The sequence below is a fragment of the Poromitra crassiceps genome (assembly GCF_964638095.1).
Source record: "Poromitra crassiceps genome assembly, chromosome: 10".
Lineage (NCBI taxonomy): Eukaryota > Metazoa > Chordata > Actinopteri > Beryciformes > Melamphaidae > Poromitra > Poromitra crassiceps.
This window is the reverse complement of record NC_139631.1, coordinates 33,433,939-33,451,616: the sequence shown is the minus strand read 5'-3', so window position 1 is coordinate 33,451,616 and position 17,678 is coordinate 33,433,939. Positions and strand designations below refer to the sequence as shown.

General features: G+C 45.2%; 1 protein-coding gene across 1 annotated transcript in view; it reads left to right on the top strand.

Moving 5' to 3' along the window:
• Positions 1 to 2,000: 2,000 nt before the first annotated feature.
• Positions 2,001 to 17,678, top strand: part of fbxw8 (F-box and WD repeat domain containing 8) — a 46,788-nt gene continuing 31,110 nt past the window's right edge. The window contains exons 1-7 of the mRNA XM_083644596.1: positions 2,001 to 2,571; positions 3,684 to 3,788; positions 4,456 to 4,620; positions 5,427 to 5,515; positions 10,697 to 10,854; positions 12,612 to 12,808; positions 13,155 to 13,373. Of these exons, the coding sequence (XP_083500722.1) occupies positions 2,116 to 2,571; positions 3,684 to 3,788; positions 4,456 to 4,620; positions 5,427 to 5,515; positions 10,697 to 10,854; positions 12,612 to 12,808; positions 13,155 to 13,373 (1,389 nt within the window). The 5' untranslated portion in view covers positions 2,001 to 2,115. The remainder of the gene's footprint in view (positions 2,572 to 3,683; positions 3,789 to 4,455; positions 4,621 to 5,426; positions 5,516 to 10,696; positions 10,855 to 12,611; positions 12,809 to 13,154; positions 13,374 to 17,678) is intronic.

The following is a 17,678-nucleotide window of genomic DNA, read 5'->3' as shown; positions in this document are numbered from 1 at the left end:
TATTTTCAAATCGCAACAGGAGAGCATTGTGCCATTTCCAAAGAGCACCATCTGAAACAATGTAAACACTGTTTCTTTCTCTACAGTAGCCTACATCCTGTGATTTCTATTCACCCTATAAAGCCCCCACCCCCTTACAGTTTGGCTACAATTAGGACCCTCGCCCCAGCTACAGGGATGCAGTGGAGGGTAAACCTGTCCAAAACTTGCTGATTCAACCACCATATTTGACTACCATGAATCTTAATCATATGAAATCCAAAGTTTAGTAAGTTATAAGTAGTAGCAAATTGCTCGCCCGCCCTGCAGCTCGCCGAGCTGGCCCTGCAGCTCGGCCGCTGCGTGGCCTAGTCCACGGCTCGGCTTCTGCGTGGCCTCGCCTGCTCTATTGGCACGCGCGAATGTGTGTGTGTGTGTGTTGCTCCCAAAATGTTATTGCCCTTAAGTTTACATACGCGCGGGTGTGTGTGTGTGTGTGCCCCTTAAGTTTACATCATCAGTCTTATGACATCACTGATGACATCATCAGTGGCTTAGGACATCACTGATGACATCATCAGTGGGACAAAAATTTAAATGGAGAGAGGACAGAGAACATATTGCCCACATGCTCTCTTTTATAATAGGATTATGTATTATTATTGCATCATGACGAGCAAACATAGGGAATAGAAATAGGCTATTAGTTTATGCCATTAAATTAAACGATCATTTTGTGTTTGTCTAGCATAATGAAGTTTTTCCTGATAATTGGCAGAACTTTCTCAACCCATGAGCAAATTCAACTGTAGTGAAATAAGAAAATCACAAAATGTTAGGTTTTTGGATGGTTTTATAGCCTAATAATGCATTACAGTGCACTGCAAATAAACATAATAATCATAATATTGTTGTTGTTATTATTAGCCTATTCTTATTGCTATTGTTGTGGTTGTGGTGGTGATGGTGGTGTGGTTTACATTATGATAACCACCGACTGGAAGTCACAGATTACCCAGATTTTCATGCACTAATAGCCTATACTGCATAGTGCATGTACACATCATTATAGCCATATAATGCAGGTTGCGTACCTGTTGCTGGTGTTGCAGTCTCGCGAACCTGCGCGCCCTACAGGTGTCGCCTCCTCGTGACAAACAGCACGAGCACTGTGATGTGTATGGCGGTGCATACAAAGCTCTTGAAGTGGTCCCGTCGTCCGGTCATCTCGCCCCGGCCCCCCCGGCAGCTGTCTGTGCCCCGGCTCTTCTCCTCTGTCTCCCGGCTCTTCTTCTCCAGCTGGTCCCCGATCCTCCTCAGGCGCAAGGCAAGCAGCTGAGCCACGGAGCACGGCGAGGGGCTCCGCGCGCAGCTGGAGTCCCCGGGCAGCAGCAGAGGCTGGTCCACCGGCAGACAGCACATCTTGGCTTATTGTTGTTGTCTGTTGTCTCCCCTTGTTTAGTCACTCTGAGCGATGGTGGAATATCACCCTCCCTCCCTCGCTGTCCGGACCAAACCTTAACTGTGTTTGCGTTTCTCCCCGTCTCTCTCCCTCCCTCCTCTACTACTGTATTATTCATTACAGTGTCACATGGTGTAGGGGTTTACATCATCTTCTCCCAAAAGAGAGATGCGATCGTTTCGTTAACTCTTCAAAGTCTGCTCTCCGCTGGTTTGGTCTGTCTTTTGTTACAAAGGGTGAGGTGGGACATGGCGTTGACCCCCCCCCCCCCCTACCCCCCCCATGGGTAAAACATCCATTATGATCACACACACAACCATGCTGAACGTTGAATACCTGCATTTATATCCAGAGCAATATATCCAGAGTTATGCAGAGAAGGTGAAATCAACAAATGCATCCCTTGACAAATGCACCGTCTATAATAAACCATGCGGAATTAAAATTCGCGGAACTTATGTGCGACGCGTGGTCCCTCATCGGACTGTGTATAGAGAAGGACACGGGCTTGTTTTGTTTTCATGCGAGCGTTATATCTAGTATGGCGCCGACATGTCTTCATGCTTCTTGCTGTGTTTTATCAATCATCCTCTCCTAAATTGTAGGACCTAAAGCATCGTTTTCTACCAATCTGCAGTCACGGCTATTATATTCGTCAGCGATGCTTGAGGAATATGGCAGCGGATGAACTTGTTGCGTTCAGGGAGCGTTGGAAAGAAGAACTAGAATATAAGAAAGAGGAGGGCCCACTTGTTCCTGGTCAGCCAGGCCGGAGAGACTCGAAAAATCGATATTTTGAGGACTTGTGTCAAAATACAAACGCCAGAGACAGAAGAGAGGCCAGCAGTCCTTCAAAATCAGAGGGGAGCAGTTGTATTGACAATGATAAAGGATGTGATGGAGGGGGAAAGGGTGCGAGACAGTCAGAGGACCAGCCACAGTATGTGTCCATTGCAAGTGGTCTGCTAGATGGAAGGACCAGTCCCCTGCTGGACAGGCTGCAGGAGGAGAGGACGAGGAGGAAGAGGCAGTATCAGAGCATGGGTCGTGTCTGCAGTGAGTCCGTGCAACAGCCACTGAAAAAGACCAACAAAGGAGAGAAGCTGGTGGATCAGCTCATTCGGGACCTGGTGAGCATAGTGATGATCGTGAGATTCGTGATGATGATGATGATAACTGATCACTCAGAATACATTAAACCAGTGATTCTCAACTCTTTACATACCCCCATTTGATTTTTTTTTTTAATATTTTGTTAGAGATGATTTTGTCCAGATTTCCACGAGTATCTGTAGTGTAGGTAGAGAGATAACAGTGAAACTATGATGAAAACACTACTTCTTCTACAATTCTATAATTGTGTTAACTTCTTGTAAATAAAATAATGGTGAAGTTTAACAATTCATCCATTTGCTGGGGAGCCTTGGAACCTCCTGGTGGTCTGTGGACCCCACGTGGAGAACCAATTAGAGAGCTGCGCGGGCCTGAAATCTCGGCCCGAGCCCTCCCCGGCCCGTGCCATGCAGACCCGTGCCCGATCCGGCCAGGATGAGTTATGAAATTAATTGGCCCGAGCCCATTGCGAGGCCCGAAGCCAATATTACGATATAATGACACATCTCTTCCTCTCTCTCTGTTCCTCAGCTGCTGCTGCGGCGCGGCCGTCCTGCTCCTGCAGCCTCTCTCTCTATTTGACTCTCTCTCTCTCTCTCTCTCTCTCTCTGTTCGGGAGCTGTCCACTGTACACGGACGGACAAGGCACACACGGCTTGTTTCTCTCTCTCTCTCTGTTCGGGAGCTGTCCGCTGTACACGGACGGACAAGGCACACACGGCTTGTTTTGTTGTTTTTTACACACTACACAGCACGCTGTCTGTCTGTCACTGACTGAGCGGAAAGCTACATGTCATGACATGAGTATGAATGGCAGACTAACATCACGTGAGGGTCTGTGTGTGACTGTGTGGGGGAGTGTCTGTGCACTCCTCCTCTTTGTCTGACTGTGCTCTGCTGTGTAGAATCAAGCGAGTAATACAACATTATTTAATTTAATTATTGAAACGGCCCGACCCCGTCCCGGCACGGACCTACAGTATTAATAAAAAAAAAGAAAAACAAAGCCCTGCCTCGGCCCGTATTGGCAGGCCCAAGGGGCCCGCGAGGGTACCCTCGGGTTTGCAGCTCTCTAGAACCAATACACTAAAGTTTAAACCATTCTTATTATTTTCTCCTTTTTTTTCAGAATGAGCTCAATGACATTCCCTTCTTTGACAGCGAGTTGCCGTACGAGTTAGCCTCGAAGATATTCCAATATCTCAACTGTACTGAACTGGGGCGATGTGCCCAGGTAAGCTGCCTTCATCACGCTGTTAAAGCTGCATTAGACAAGATTGACAAATACACCTGTGGGGCCCTAATAGTGACGAGCATTCCATTCCCTCTACTTGAGATGCCATATAGATTTGCAAAATTTGCCCAAATTCACTTCTGGTGTGTCGAGTGTCAGACACTGGTAGGAAATCTTCTGACTGGGAGTGAGAGATGCTTTGCTGAAGCAACGGTGCCAAACACAATGTTTTAGAGATCTTTTATGTTATGAGAAGTGTAAACATATTTTCGGTTCATTATGAAACTGTGGCTGGACAAATTAGACTGTGGTGAGCTGCCACACTCTGGTAATGGGAAACGCATCACAGACCATCTGGTTTTAGAAGTGTGCAGTTTAATGACATCGCGTAAGTTACAGGGTTTCTGGATATAGATGTCCAACACTTATCTCTCGCAGCCATTTTGGGGCTGCCTAGTGCAGCATTAAAAAACCTACCAAACCTAAAATGATCTTGAGTGGTGCATTTCATCTTCCTTGGGTGTGTGCTGCACTCTACTGCAGCCACTGTAGAGTCCGTTGGGTAGCCAACACAGCTCGTTAAGCACAGACAAATGAAGTCATGCCAGCTCTTAATGTATGCTGACTCATTCCGCTATTACACTATCTAACGATGATCTCCTCCCAGGTGAGCAAGGCGTGGAGAGTCCTTGCAGAGGATGGGGTGCTGTGGTTCAGGATCTGCAGGAGGAAGGGATATCACGGCGACGCCAGCGTGTCCGACTCCCCCTGCTGGAAGAGCACGCTGCGAGACTGCAGGAACTCCGACAATGCTGTGCGCTCCAACTGGAAGGTGAGCTCGGGCTGGACTCAGCTGAACCACTAAAAGCTGGAGTCTTTTGGAGTGCAGAACCTTTATCTCCCCCTTCTGGCACTTCTGGCGGTGAAGGAATGTATCGACCGCTATAGGACTGGGTGATAGATGGTATACTATTGACATTTGTGAGATGAGACAAGATAAATCTTTCTTCTTCCTCGTCAAGGCTGCGTTAACAGTAAAGTGATACAATTTTCTGAACTTATTAGCCTGTTCTGGCTGAGTAAAACGAGCAATGATTGGCATTATCTGCTCATCATATCCTGCGCATCCCCAAAATATCGTCACATACAGTGTATAGATCGACCTATTCGGTCTAAAATATTGTTTGTGATATTTGATTTTGTCAATATCACTATGTGTATATTTGTGCAGCAGGCCATTCAGTGGGTTACAACTGTAGTTAAGACTGCCTCAGTACAATGGAACAGCATACTGATCGGGGATATTAACACATTGGCAGGCTGTCAGCAACCACTTCTTTGTTAGTGTCAGTTTGATTGGAAAAAAAAAGCAATGAAAGTGGCTGTTTGGGACTTTTGGAAGCCAACATCGACTGTAGCCAGGAGACAATGAAGTCCGATTTGTGCCCACTGCCCAGGGTGCTAACTGCTAACAATACTGCCCCCGTCTGGCAGCGTCAGGTTAGCTAATTGCATCATAAATGTCAGTGTGAGGAGAAGTGAACTGGGTCAGCGTGGTGGAGTGCAGGTCAGATCGTTCTGAGGGAGAAACGGCCAAACTCGTTTATATTTTCAGCTTTAACGATGTTTTCTACCTAGAATCGCGTGGGATCCATCAGCCAGCTGCAGTTTGAGCTGGGCAAAGTGCTGTGTGACGTCAGCTCCTGTGACAACTACGTCTTGGCTGGGTACGTTTCAAGGACTGACATCTGATCTATATTATTATTATCAATTGAAATGGTCTGTCATATCTTCATTCATTCATACATTTTACTACTTGCTATTGTTGACTGAAAACACAAGAGTGACTCACAGCTTTTACATTTGACAGAAAGAAAAAGGAAAATTAACCATGGAAGATATCTAAGCATGCACTTTTTCTCAACACCACCCTGCTTCACCTCCAGACATTTACACGCATTCACATCTGTGTGTTTCCAATGACAACCCCAGTCTTCTCCTGCTGCTCCACAGGAGCTATTAGGCCTAATGGCAGCAGTTGGTGAGGGAGGAGCATGTTGTGAACTGCGGATTAAATGCCTGAAACAACCGGGAGGAGACAGTGATAGATTGTGAGTCTATCCCACAGGAGCCTGATAGACTGACCAGGAGGACATGTGCAGGGTCTCCAGGGAGCCTAATAGACTGACCAGGAGGACATGTGCAGGGTGTCCAGGGAGCCTGATAGACTGACCAGGAGGACATGTGCAGGGTGTCCAGGGAGCCTGATAGACTGACCAGGAGGACATGTGCAGGGTGTCCAGGGAGCCTGATAGACTGACCAGGAGGACATGTGCAGGGTGTCCAGGGAGCCTGATAGACTGACCAGGAGGACATGTGCAGGATGTCCAGGGAGCCTGATAGACTGACCAGGAGGACATGTGCAGGGTGTCCAGGGAACCTGATAGACTGACCAGGAGGACATGTGCAGGATGTCCAGGGAGCCTGATAGACTGACCAGGAGGACATGATTGTGCAGGGTCTCCAGGGAGTGGAGTGATTAGGTTCCCCTCAGTCCTCACTGGAGACGCCTGACTGTGTCTTCTTCTCAGGTCAGTACAGTATAGACTAATGCCTATATAGTGTCTACGAGGAAGACAATACAGCACTTTGCACCATGTGAAGATAGTCTAGCACCAGCTGTTTTTCTACATCTTTGTTTATATACTTCAGCTATTCGCAACATCAATCATTTTGCCTTCATTAGGCTTAATTCAGCTAAGTCATAGTGCTTAAATTTGTTTAAGTAGCAAATAATCAATAGCAGTTAAGCAGAATCAAGACTGATTCAATTGCATCTACAAAATACCATTAGAAAACAGGTGGAATGAGATGTGGCATCTTGGAGGCCACTTCCTTCACTCTTTTGTCTCATTAACCCAACAACTCTTATGAGTCGTACTGATAAAGGTCAAGTGTTGTGAGGCAGCGTAATCTGTGCAGAGTTAGCCCTAAACACAAGTGTTGTGAGGCAGCGTAATCTGTGCAGAGTTAGCCCTAAACACAAGTGTTGTGAGGCAGCGTAATCTGTGCAGAGTAAAGGTCCTTACACATCAAGAGCGATGCGAATATACGGCACGAAATTGCGATGCGAGTTTTGACCCACCTGTCAATCACAGCCACAGATGTGTACACGTCGGAAGCGAATTTCAGAAAAATCGACCGCAGTTCGAAAAAATAAACACCGCAATAACGCTCAGCGAAACTTCGCCATTGGTATGCACGGTTGCATTGACTGATATAGGTTCGAAAAATATTATTGACGTGCGAATTAATCGCACGAAAAAAATGCTCCCGATGTGTAAGGACCTTTAGCCCTAAACACAAGTGTTGTGAGGCAGCGTAATCTGTGCAGAGTTAGCCCTAAACACAAGTGTTGTGAGGCAGCGTAATCTGTGCAGAGTTAGCCCTAAACACAAGTGTTGTGAGGCAGCTTAATCTGTGCAGAGTTAGCCCTAAACACAAGTGTTGTGAGGCAGTGTAATCTGTGCAGAGTTAGCCCTAAACACAAGTGTTGTGAGGCAGCTTAATCTGTGCAGAGTTAGCCCTAAACACAAGTGTTGTGAGGCAGCTTAATCTGTGCAGAGTTAGCCCTAAACACAAGTGTTGTGAGGCAGCGTAATATGTGCAGAGTTAGCCCTAAACACAAGTGTTGTGAGGCAGCTTAATCTGTGCAGAGTTAGCCCTAAACACAAGTGTTGTGAGGCAGTGTAATCTGTGCAGAGTTAGCCCTAAACACAAGTGTTGTGAGGCAGTGTAATCTGTGCAGTTAGCTGTAAACACAAGTGTTGTGAGGCAGCGTAATCTGTGCAGAGTTAGCCGTAAACACAAGTGTTGTGAGGCAGCGTAATCTGTGCAGAGTTAGCCGTAAACACAAGTGTTGTGAGGCAGCGTAATCTGTGCAGAGTTAGCTGTAAACACAAGTGTTGTGAGGTAGTGTAATCTGTGCAGAGTTAGCCGTAAACACAAATGTTGTGAGGCAGCGTAATCTGTGCAGAGTTAGCCGTAAACACAAGTGTTGTGAGGCAGCGTAATCTGTGCAGTTAGCTGTAAACACAAGTGTTGTGAGGTAGTGTAATCTGTGCAGAGTTAGCCGTAAACACAAATGTTGTGAGGCAGCGTAATCTGTGCAGAGTTAGCCCTAAACACAAGTGTTGTGAGGCAGCGTAATCTGTGCAGAGTTAGCCGTAAACACAAGTGTTGTGAGGCAGCGTAATCTGTGCAGAGTTAGCCGTAAACACAAGTGTTGTGAGGCAGCGTAATCTGTGCAGTTAGCCGTAAAAAAACACAAGTGTTGTGAAGCAGCGTAATCTGTGCAGAGTTAGCCATAAACACAAGTGTTGTGAGGCAGCGTAATCTGTGCAGAGTTAGCCGTAAACACAAGTCAAGTCAAGTCAAGTCAAGTTTATTTATATAGCCCTAATTCACAAGCATGTCTCAGAGGGCTTCACAGAAAGTATGTCTAGCTAATTCTAGCTGACACAACAGTAACAAGAATATACAGAATAAAGATAACATTTGAACAATTGATAATATAGAAAATATAGGAATGAGGGGAGAGCAGAGGAGAGCGCAGGAGAAGGGAGAATAGCAGGGGGAATGTGAGAGAGTGATGGGGTGGGGAGGGTATAGGAGGTGGGGAAGGAGCAAGAGAAGAGAGCAGGAGAGGGGAAGGGAGGGGAGGTGTGGGGGAGAAGAGAGCAGGGGGAGGGAGGAGGTGGGGAGAGAATGAGCAATATAGACCAAATCAGCGGGATGTTTACATTTACTTCCGGGTACCCCTGAGGTCCACACATTATAATGGCGGTGGACGGCACAAACTGACGTGTTGAAGACAAAAACAGACAAAGACAAAAATGGTTCGTCCGTGTTGTGTTGTTGTTTAATATCATTCATAACAACACTTTCACTAACGTTAGTGGAGACCAGACTAGCTAATTTACCTGTTGGACCAGACTAGAGTAGACTTGAAGCTAAATTAAATTGACGTGGCGTCAGTAGCTCTGTCTGTACCAGGCTCTTTCTCGCCGAGAAGAGCCTGGTGACGCGAGGTTACTCTGTCTGTAACGTAAAAAAACAGCGAGTTTGACAGACAAACAAACATTATTAGCTAGCTAACACTACATAAAACAAACACAGAAGAAAGGCTAGATACGTCGGACAAGCATGTTTACCAACCGTTTAACCATTTAAATTGAAAGTAGTCGGCCGAAAACAACGAGAGGGTTTGACAGCATTTATTTGACAACACGCACATTTAAACCTGCCGCCTTCCCCAAGTGGTACCCGGAAGTAAATTTGTTTACATGGTGACGTCACGGTGATTTGGTCTATAGACGGAGGAGAGGGGGGAGGTGGGGAGAAGATAGGAATGTGGAGGAGGAGAGAAGGAGAGATGGGGGTGCAGGGGAGGGAGAGAACAAGTGTTGTGAGGCAGCATAATCAGCAGCATAATCTGTGCAGTTAGCCGTAAACACAAGTGTTGTGACTAGTGTATTCTGTGCAGAGTTAGCCCTAAACACAAGTGTTGTGAGGCAGTGTAATCTGTGCAGAGTTAGCCGTAAACACAAGTGTTGTGAGGCAGCGTAATCTGTGCAGAGTTAGCCCTAAACACAAGTGTTGTGAGGCAGCGTAATCTGTGCAGAGTTAGCCGTAAACACAAGTGTTGTGAGGCAGCGTAATCTGTGCAGAGTTAGCCGTAAACACAAGTGTTGTTGAATGACTTGGATGAGATTCAGCATCAGCATCCTGTTGATTGTTGGCATTCAGGCGATGCACCAATTAAGTGAAAATGTGTTTTTCCAATTGTTGACTTCCTGACAAGCCCTGCGATGTCAAACACACGCACACACACACACACACGCGCACCACGCACACACACACGCGCACCACGCACACACACACGCGCACCACGCACACACACACACACACACACACGCGCACCACGCACACGCAACACTCCGTTGCTCTCTCACACACCCATGCTGTGAGGCGGATGCTTGCTCAGTCTTGATGGAGGTGGTGACGCTGGCAGCGACGTTCTCGTCTCCCGCTGTGAGACCTCATCGTCTCAGGAAAAGAGCGAAGGCAAGGGAGTGCGATGGAAGAAGCTGTAATGCAGTTTGAGAGTGAGGGGGGGCGGGTCTACGTTGTTGCACTACTTCTTTGTGGATGGCAGATAAAGCCTTAGTTGACGAGAGGAAAAAGCACGAGATGAGGTGAGGTAGAGTGAGAGAGTAAATGGTCATATTCAGTATATTTTTAACCCCCCCTTCCCATTTTCTCCCCAATTATACTTTGCAAATTCCCCCCCGCCAAGCTGTCCCCGGTCGTTGCTTCGCAACCCTCTGCCGGTCTGGGGAGAGTTGTAGACTAGCACATACTTTCTCTGATACATGTGCAGTCGCCAGTGCACTTCTTCTTGTCACCTGACAGCGAGGGGATTCCCCGCCAGGATGTAGCGCGTGGGAGGATCAAGGATCAAGGCCCCTACCCCCAGTCCCCCCCAGGCGCCCCGACCGACCAGAGGAGGCACTACTACTGCAGCGACCGGAACACATACCCTTAATCTGGCTTCCCACCCGCAGACACGGCCAATCATGCCTGTATGGATGCCCGACCAAGCCGGAGGTAACACGGGGGCTTGAACCTGCGACCCTCGTGTTGGTAGGCAGGGAATCTACCGCTACACTACCGTCCCGGACGCCCACACATTCAGTCTATTCTGGAGCAGGTGGTGGACACATGGGTGGTGACCTGTTGCAGTTGGCGGTCTTTTGTTTTGGAGATATCTCAGAAGAGTTGAGTATGTGTGTGTGTGTGTGCGTGCGTGCGTGTCGTACGACTCAATATGTGTGTATGTGTCTCAGGTACACGTCTGGTGATGTCAGGCTGTGGGACACGCTGCACTGGGACTCCAGCGCCTCCTACCTGAAAGCCAACGGCCTGTCAGCCAACGCTGAGCCCCGCCCACATGTCAGCCACGTCCAGGTCAACAGCACACTGGCTGCCGCTGCTTATGAAGATGGTGAGTGAGTGAGTGAGAGTGTGTGTGTGTGTGTGTGTGTGTGTGTGTGAGAGACAGTGTGTCTGTGTGTGTGTGTGTGTTAGGCCTGCACGATATGAGGAAAATCTGCGATGTGCGATAACATTGTTCAATATAGCGATGACGATACGACGTGATAAATAAACAAATATTAAAGTATGCATATTAGCTATACAGTTCCTATGTATTTCTGCTTTAATAATGCTAACATAGACCCCAAACATAGCCTGTGCCCACTGAATAAAGAAATTAAATACACACTCTGACTCTAGCTGAAACTACACACAGCATGTTTGGGCTTTGGCAGAGGGGCGGAGCGCACTGTTCCAAGGGAAAGGTGTACGCTGGATTTACAACACAAGACAAAATGATCAGATGCTGAGTGGGAATGCATGACGCATGTAAATAAAACCACTTTTGTTATTCATTGCGTTTCAGGCAGTCTTTGCGATGTGTTTATTGCGCATGTTCATATTGCGATGACGATGAAAATACGATTAATTGCGCAGCCCTAAGTGTGTGTGTGCAAATTTCAAAAATGAAAATCAAGGCATTAAACGTTTTTGAAAATAGACATGGATCATTGAATGAGCTTCGATTGAGGGTTTTTCCTGCATAGAGAATTACGAGGGGCGTCACCTGGGTCAAATTTTGCTCCGCCTCCAGCTCTCGACAAGTGAAACAAGTGTTTTCTAACAAGCGTTGCAGTGGGTGGATTTCTGTCATTTGAAACAGCACTTGAGAAGTCTTCACAACCCTCTCTCTTTTTAATTGTCTGTGAGCTTCTGTTCGTTCTCATTATAAAAATGCTCAGTGTTGTAACAGTAATTAACATTGATTCATGTGTGAAAAACTATGCCGTGTTGGCTCCTTGAATTTGGGGAATTGGATCTTGAAATTTCTCAAAAAGTCTTTGAATTTGATGTCGTCTTAGGTGGCTCACGTGTGCAAAATCACATGTTAAGTAATCCAATGAATGTTCATCCCGTTGAACCAAATGGTAATTTTAGTTAACCGCTGCCAGATGATTTGTTTTCACATAACCATCTGGGAAGGAGTCGCTCGGGAAACCGTTTCAAAGGGCAGGCACTTTCAAAAAAATACCTGGCAGGTGATTGGATGAACCATCTGTCTATCACATCTATCACAGGCTCGTTCTCGGTGTCGTCACACAACTAAAGCCCGCCCCTAGCTGCCTCATAGGACGCTTGATTGGTGCTTGTGAACCACTGGTGGTTCAGATTCAAACCAATAGATTGGAGGGTGGCAAGATGGATTTGTCATGTGATCGTGATCTCATGATCTCATGATCTCACGTGAATCCAGCTGCCTCGCAAGGTTACATTGGATTAAAGTGTGATGTCAAAACGGACATTTTCAAAATGTTTCATACCTCATTTTTGAGTTTTTAAAGAGAATTAGCTTGTTATCAATTAAGAAATCACCATATCATCACAATATGATTCCACTGAAAGATGATAAACAATAACATTGAAATATGGCCCAGCAACCTACTGGCTACATACACTTATAGTATATTTTAATATTCTGCATGTTTACAGCCTGTATATGTTCATCATTATGCTATTTATTATGCTCATTATGCACTGTTTGTCATTTATGTGGTTTTGAAGCTTCAATACATATTTTCACGTCGCACAAAGCAGGGATGAATGGGGATCATCTGAGCAGGTGGCAGATCAGCTGTTAACAAGCTGTTTCCTCCTTCCCGGGTGAAGGCTGTGTGGACCTGTGGAGCACGGAGACGGGTGGAGAGCCCATCCACCACTTCCAGAGCCCAGGGGGGATCCAGGCCCTGGCCCTGAGCCCCGACTGCCCCACTCTGGCCTGTGCCGCCGGGCCCGACGTCCGGCTGCACCGGCCCGATGACCGCGGCTACTGGAGGACCCTCTGCCAGGCTCAGCTACCCAAGATGGTGAGTCCAGCCTGTCACTTTGTGTCTTCCTGTATATACCAAATGTGTTGCACTGATGTGATGTGATTTTTATGACTGATCCCTCATTTTTGTCTCACCTCCATTGTGATTTATTTTATAGTTTTTTCTTCTCACATAATGCTATTTTATGTTAAAATATTCCTATTCAGAAAATATACAAACCCTTGACTTGACTCACTTTCCGCATTTTGTGGTGTGACTCAACCCGAATAAAAAATTGATCAAATTGAGTGAGACCTGAAGCCGCAATGGCTACCCAAGGTGCTTCTACCACACAAGCTCTCTGGTGTAGGTGTAAGTAAGCTGCTGTTTGTTTGCGCGGCAGGTGGACAGCGTGGTTGTGGTGCCAGGCAGAGCGCAGCAGCGCCCCCTGGCGGCCGTGGCCGCGGGGGACAGCGTGTACCTGCTGGACCCCCGGGACGAGGAGCCGCGCACCCTGCACTCGGTGTACGGACACCCCGTCACCTGCCTGGACGCCTCCAACTCCCAGGCTGCACTGGGGGTGAAGAGCAGCGGCTGGGCCATGCACGACGGAGGCAACAAGGTGGGTTCAGCCTCTCTGTGCGCTTTCCATCACATAACCAACTTGGCTATGACTCAAAAGTTCAATTTCTGCTTTGCTGGCAGAGGTCGATAAACATAACTAACTTATCATGTTTATCGACCTCTGTCAGTGACCAGGAGGAACTGCAACATCGACACAGCTTGCATTTGCACTTTTGGCTTGAGAAAGAGAGGTTTTTTTAGCCTTCGTGGATGAGATGTCGGTACCATTGCCCTCCATTGGTGAATAGTTGAAAATGTGAGTATCCTGAAATACCATTGCTGGTGAGTTTTCCAGTAGATAACCCCCTAACCCTGTCAGTGTTATTACCGCTCTCATCTATTGAGTTGTGCAGCAATTAAAGCTGGAACAGACTATATTTTTCCAATGGGCAAAAATGATAAATTGTGATTTCTTTGTTTAGACTGGGGATGATATTTGAATTAGGGATGTTCATCAATTATCGAAAATCGATAATCGATCGTTAAGGATTGGAATCGATCCTGTGGCATTTGGATCGATTTTTTAATTATTAAAAAAAAAAAAATTTTTTTTTTTTTTTTTTTTTTTTGGACTAGGTTTGGGTGGAATTCGTTCCTCCTCGCCCCACTCCATTGCACAGCCGACTAACGTGAGGTGGAGCTTCATATAGTCTCTAGTTTTCTGGCTGGGCACGGGCCTTTGTGCCAACAAAACTGTTTTAAACATGAGAAATTCACACCGGCATGCGCCGGGGACAGCAGTGTTGGAGAGGAGACACATTGAAATAAAGAGTTCATTGAGGAGAACACGTTGTCTTTCGTATTTTCTGCCATAGGCATTCATTTTGTTAAAAAAAAAAAAAAAAAAAATTGAAAAAATTGAAAATTTTCTAAGTATTAATAAAATCGATAATCGATAATTGATCGTTAATTCTCACCGATTATCGATTTTGGAAAATTTTCAAAATGAACATCCCTAATTTGAATGTTAATGCACTAGATGCTGCCACCCCATGCGCACATTCTGTGAACCATTATCCAGGTCATTGTCAATAACAATCCAGGTTTGTTTAGTGAAAAACCATCTCGTCTTTGTGTGTTAATGGAACTGATGGATCCATGTCAAGGCCTCTCCTGTGCTCCTGGGACCTGACAAAGAGATGCTCAGGTGGGGAAGCCAAATGGCACCATTACTAAGCCCCCTACGTTTAGTATGTTATTGGCCACTCAACCTTGAATGTTGACGCACTAAAATGGCAACGGTTTAGAAGCCAGCAAGCTCAACTGCAGTTGGTGTTAATAGTTGGTGGGGGTGGTAATAAAATTGTTACCTTATTTAAATTACGACCATCTTGCAATGAAAGGTTTCCATAGAGTTAACGAGGTCAGTTGTGCTCTGAACAGGTGCCTAGACTGAAAATATGGGAACATGTACAAGCTGGTAAATGTGGCGACCACTTAAAACGGGAGGTTGCATGTTCAGACGCAGCGTTTAATTAATTCAGCGGACAGCAGACAAGACGGAGGCTTTGGCACTCGGCCACTATCGGTGTAATCACTGGCTTAGAGCCGAAAAGCCCGACTTCCCCGCTCTCCCCTAAACGAATTAAACTCTTTTGGAGAAAACGAGCCCCCTGCCTTTCTGAGTGTGTGTGGACCAACACTTTTCATTTTGTTCAAATTAAAAGTCTGTCCTGCACTGATTAGATTCTTAGAGACAAAAGATTCATCCCTAAGAGCATTTCAGCCCTGCAAAATATAAACTGTGTCTCTTAACGATGTGATCACTCTCTCTCTCTGCGCCCTGGTGTATTGGGTCCCTTTAGAAATGAATGCAAGGTAGCTGTGGGAGTTATTTCTTTCGTAGAGCTAGCTGGCATAAATAGCGCCAAACCCTCCTGGGCTCTGTCCCTCATTACTACAGCCTTTAAATGTACTTTGATCAACTGTTGTTCCCCAAGCTGCTTCTGTTTGCTTCCAATAATATGGTGTTTCTAAGGACCCCTAATTGAGGCTTATACCTTTACTTAGAAAGTACAAACAACCACGAGACAAACTAGTCAGTTAGGCTCATGGACAGCAACCTTGGTTCAATTATGCAGCAATCATCGTGCTTTTCAACCCATGGGTGCACTTTGTTAAGAGAGGCAATGGATACAATGATTGCTACAAAAGGCTACTTCAAACTTCAGTTGCATGCAAAGATTTATATATATAGATATTATATAAATCTATAAGATTTATATATACAGTATATATATATATATATATATATACTGTATATATAAATCTTATCTTATATATGTGTATATATATTATATACACACACACACACACACATATATATATATATATATATATATATATATATATATATATATATATATATATTCAATTTAGGCACAGATGTGGGCTACCTAAGTGACTGGCCAAGTGGCTTGGGAGTGGCCACTAGAGCAGGCTGTGTCTGGGTGCAGCACTCTGTCTGTGATGGACAGGTCCTTGGCAGTGCTGCTCCACTGACATCATCACCCCCATGACAAAAGCATGTAGCACCTCTCTGACCGGCTCCAATGTAGCACTAAAGCGCCACACAGTGGACCAACAGGAGAGTAGCAACGAGGGATATAAATATTGTCTCACAACCTATTGTGATGATGAAGCAACGTTTACATTGTGCAATGTGGAGATACACTAACTGTCTTTTTTTTATACTATTTTTATTGTTTTTCATATTTTAGAATAATAATAACGACATTAAAACGATGAAATAACACAAATAGTATTACAGTATTCAGTGACCAAAACAACAAATCAACAAATCAAAACTATGTTATATTTTAGATTCTTTAAATTAGCCGCCATTTGCCTTGATGGAAAGGCAAAGGCTTTGGAAAGAAATTCATAAATTGGATCAACGATTTATATTTGTCTAAGAAACGTATTTCAAGCATCATAAGCCTTTAGATCAAACAAAAAGGCTTTAAGAGAATGAAAAACATAGAACATTCAATCAGGTGTGTCCAACCTTTTGATTGGTCGTGTAAAACAACTGGCATATCTGGAGTGAGTCCATACAGCTGGATGTGCAAATCCACAAGTGTTCTATTTTCACGCCAAATTACTGCAGCAGCCGGTTCCTCTTGATCACTTCAAACCATCATTATTCACGAAGAAACACTCAGTCTTGCTGGAATAGGTTCTGTCATCATTTTTTTATGTCTAGTTTAGATTAGTTTAGTCTATTCAACTGCACAGAGATCAAACACATAAGAGAAGTAATAAAACATCCTACTATAAAACGAGGAAAACTGTCCTGTCTGTTGTAGCATCTTTAGCATACCTCCTTAACAAGGCCATTCATAATATTCGTCTTCGGCATGTCCAAAATGATGTCCAAAGTTAAGACTAAAAAGCAGCCGCATTGTCTCCAGTAGACTTTACTGTTCATTATTTATTTGTCCCATAAGCTGTAGTATTTAATTTGCTGCATGTTAATTAGGCAAAATCAGCAAAATCAGCTGAAGGTCATCCCAACTTTCTTGTTTGCCTAGAGAACTTAGTCCAAAACTCCCACCTAAATTATGCCAATTCATAATTAGCACACTTCTTTCACTAATTAAAATATTTGAAAAATGTAATCAGCGCTTAACATATCTCTCGCTCTCGCCGTGTTCCTGACAGCAATTTCATACTGCGAAGAAGCGGGAGCATGAATTGGCTGCAAACACTCGTGACGCCCAAACGTGTTTCATGCAGCGAAGTAGACATATGCTTAATTAAAAGTTGTCACAATGCATGGAGGTGCCATCCAAGGATGTCATGTCTCACGTTTTACAACATTTTTCATCATCATCACTACCTTTTCTGGCAGTTGGACTTTTATAGAGCCGCACCTGCTAAATGTCCAACATGTAAATTCAATTCATTATTGTGGGTGTGGCCGACACAGCAGGTTTATTTTGAAGCTTCCCTCTTACCTCTTAATTTATGCGTCGCGTGACACTTTTGAAACTGATATGACATCAGAAGAGACACTTTTGAAACTGTCTCTTGACAGATATGACATCAGAAGAGACACTTTTTCCTGTCTCTTTCTGACATCATATCTGTCGCGCGACATTAAGCGTTATTGTTCCAACTGTAGCTGTCTTGGAGCCTTCCACATGCCTCTTTGTTGTTCTTGTCAGTGTGTGGATGTATACAGTATATGTGCTGTGCGTGTGTGCATGTGCACGTGCGTGTGTGTGTGTGTGTGTGTGGGTGTGTGTGTGTGTGTGTGTGCGTGTGTGTGTGTGGAGGCGGGGGGTTATCTTTTCTGAGT